Source organism: Egretta garzetta, unplaced genomic scaffold (genome assembly GCF_000687185.1).
Source record: "Egretta garzetta isolate BGI_Z169 unplaced genomic scaffold, ASM68718v1 scaffold219, whole genome shotgun sequence".
NCBI lineage: Eukaryota > Metazoa > Chordata > Aves > Pelecaniformes > Ardeidae > Egretta > Egretta garzetta.
The window spans coordinates 580,393-582,573 of NW_009260671.1; the positions used below are offsets into that span (position 1 = coordinate 580,393).

General features: G+C 57.4%; 1 protein-coding gene across 1 annotated transcript in view; it reads right to left on the reverse strand.

Annotated features, from left to right (window-relative positions):
• LOC104132407 (mitochondrial chaperone BCS1) overlaps positions 1 to 1,601 on the reverse strand; it is a 4,953-nt gene extending 3,352 nt beyond the window's left edge. Inside the window, exons 1-4 of the mRNA XM_009645686.2 lie at positions 1,226 to 1,601; positions 818 to 957; positions 509 to 703; positions 73 to 136 (exon numbers count right to left, since the gene is read on the reverse strand). Coding sequence (XP_009643981.1) covers positions 73 to 136; positions 509 to 703; positions 818 to 957; positions 1,226 to 1,545 — 719 coding nt within the window. The 5' untranslated portion in view covers positions 1,546 to 1,601. The remainder of the gene's footprint in view (positions 1 to 72; positions 137 to 508; positions 704 to 817; positions 958 to 1,225) is intronic.
• Between the last annotated feature and the right edge of the window lie 580 nt (positions 1,602 to 2,181).

Genomic DNA, 2,181 nt, shown 5'->3' on the forward strand with positions numbered 1-2,181 from the left:
CACCGGAGACTGCTGTGCCCCAGAGCAGGCATCTGGCAGAAAAACTGCTGTTGCCCAGCCGGCAATACTCACATGAAGCTGCTTTTGCCACAGCCAGGAGGACCATACAGCAGGTAGCCTCTTCGGTAGGGGATCCCTAGGAAGACAATATCCTTTTAGGAACCAGCTGGGCTGCTCTGAGCTCCCTACCCCAGAGCCATGGGGCTACACCAGAGGAAGGCAAGCAGCCAGACCAAGTTTCTCTGCAGCTGTCTCCAGGGAGGACCACAAGCATCCTGCCCCATGCCACAACAGTGTCGCAGGAGCAATGAACTCCGTGCCTTATCACGGTTTCCAGGATTGGATTGAACCAAGGGGAGTTTGTCCCTTTGCAGACCCAGGCCTGACCTTAGCACCTGGGCTCACTCGTTTGCAGGATGTGCCTGAGGTGGTGCCCCACAGCCATGGCTGCACAGGGGTAAGGAGCCACAATGGACACGGTACAGAGGACACCATGCCAGAGCCTTGCCTCTCTCGCTGTACCACTTGGGGTTGTCGATGAACTCCTTCACGTCCTGGACCAGCCTCTCTGAAACACATTCCTCCAGCACCACCGAGCTGAGAGGCCGCCGCCGGCGGGGGGAGCCCAACTGCCGCCACTCTGCTCCCATGGCCGTGTACATGATTGTCCTCCCCTCCTGCTGCTGCAGCGCCAGCTCCCGGGCTGCAGAGAGAGGCAGAGGAGACAGGTGGCAGGGAAAAGGATCTCCCATGAAGCCCTGGGCGTCTCCAGGGAGCAGGCTGTTCCCCACGGGCCCCTCGTAGATCCACTACAGACCTTCCTGGAGGATATTGAAGAAGATCTCCCGGTTGGTGCCCAGCGCAGTGAAGGTGACGGACTCCCAGGGGGTCCCCGTGTGCAGGTCAATCATCTGCTTCTCCCGGTTGCGCTCAATGCGAATCCACTTCCTGCGATACCTGGGGTGGGAAGACGGGGTTGGAGGACGGTAGTCCAGCACCACTCAGCTGAGCCCAGCTCGGGTCGCGTATCACGGAGAACACTCATCTTGGCTAAAGAAATCACTTCACGCCAGTGAATACAGGCTCCTCTTGCTACCCTCAATCTCCTGCTCCAATCCAGACCCAAGGAGGAGGCAGGATCCTCTCTGCTGCCTCCACGGGCCCCCCAGGTTGGAGTTTCCTTGCTAAAACAAGGGTCAGACTGCTTTCCCCTGCCCTCCCTTACCAGATGAAATGGTTTCCAGGGCTGGGGACAAAGTCGAACTTGGTGCTGACACGCCCGCTTTCATGCTGCAGGTACGATGTCTCGACGCTGAGGTGTTGTGTGTGCTTGGCATGGTGGGAGATCCAGTTCAGCAGCCAGTGGTAGCTCTTATCCTTGCTGGGCACCTCCAAGGTGATCATATAATGGCGCCTGAAAGCCACCAGCCCAAACTGGGCCCCTTTCCGGGCTAAGGCCAGGGCTGTCCCCACCCCAACAAGGCCAAACCCAGCCCCGAAGTATGGGTTGTCCTTCAGTGCTAAGACAAAGTCAGAAAAGGGCATTGTGGGAGGTTAAGCAGCTCCTTTACACAACATCCTCTCTGCACTCCAGAAACAAACCTGCATGGAAAGAGAAGGACTGAATGGCAGCAGGTGACACAATGGATCACCCACAGTTCCCCGGCCTTTATTGTGACCAGTTCTCAAGGTGAAAGGCTGCCAGGCACACTCGGATCTCCCACATCCACGCTCATCTTATTAGCGGCGGCTCAGACAGCCGCTGGCCACAGGAGCCTCCTCCCTCTCTGCAGGCCACTGAGCAAAACAGGCAGGAGGGGGCCAGGAGCTGGAGGCTCTCAAGCAAGCACAGGAGCATCTGTTGCTTCTTCAGCCATGACAACAAGCCCAGAGGTTTACACAGTTTTTATTCTTTAAGCAGCTAGAAGTCATGACCATTACAGTTATTTAAGGTTTATTGTTTGAAAAAGCCAAATCGCCTGCCCAGGCTGAGCCAAGAGCTGGTTCTTTGCTGCTGGCAGTGGGTGCACGACTGTGGTGGAAGCAGCATCGCTACGTCTGGATAAAGGCGGCCAGCCACACGCTTAGGGAGCTTGAAGCTTCTCCAGCTCCCTCAGCAGAGGCCTGGCAGACACAGGGGATGAGGGGGAGGCTCCCCGGGCAGACAGACAGACTGACAGG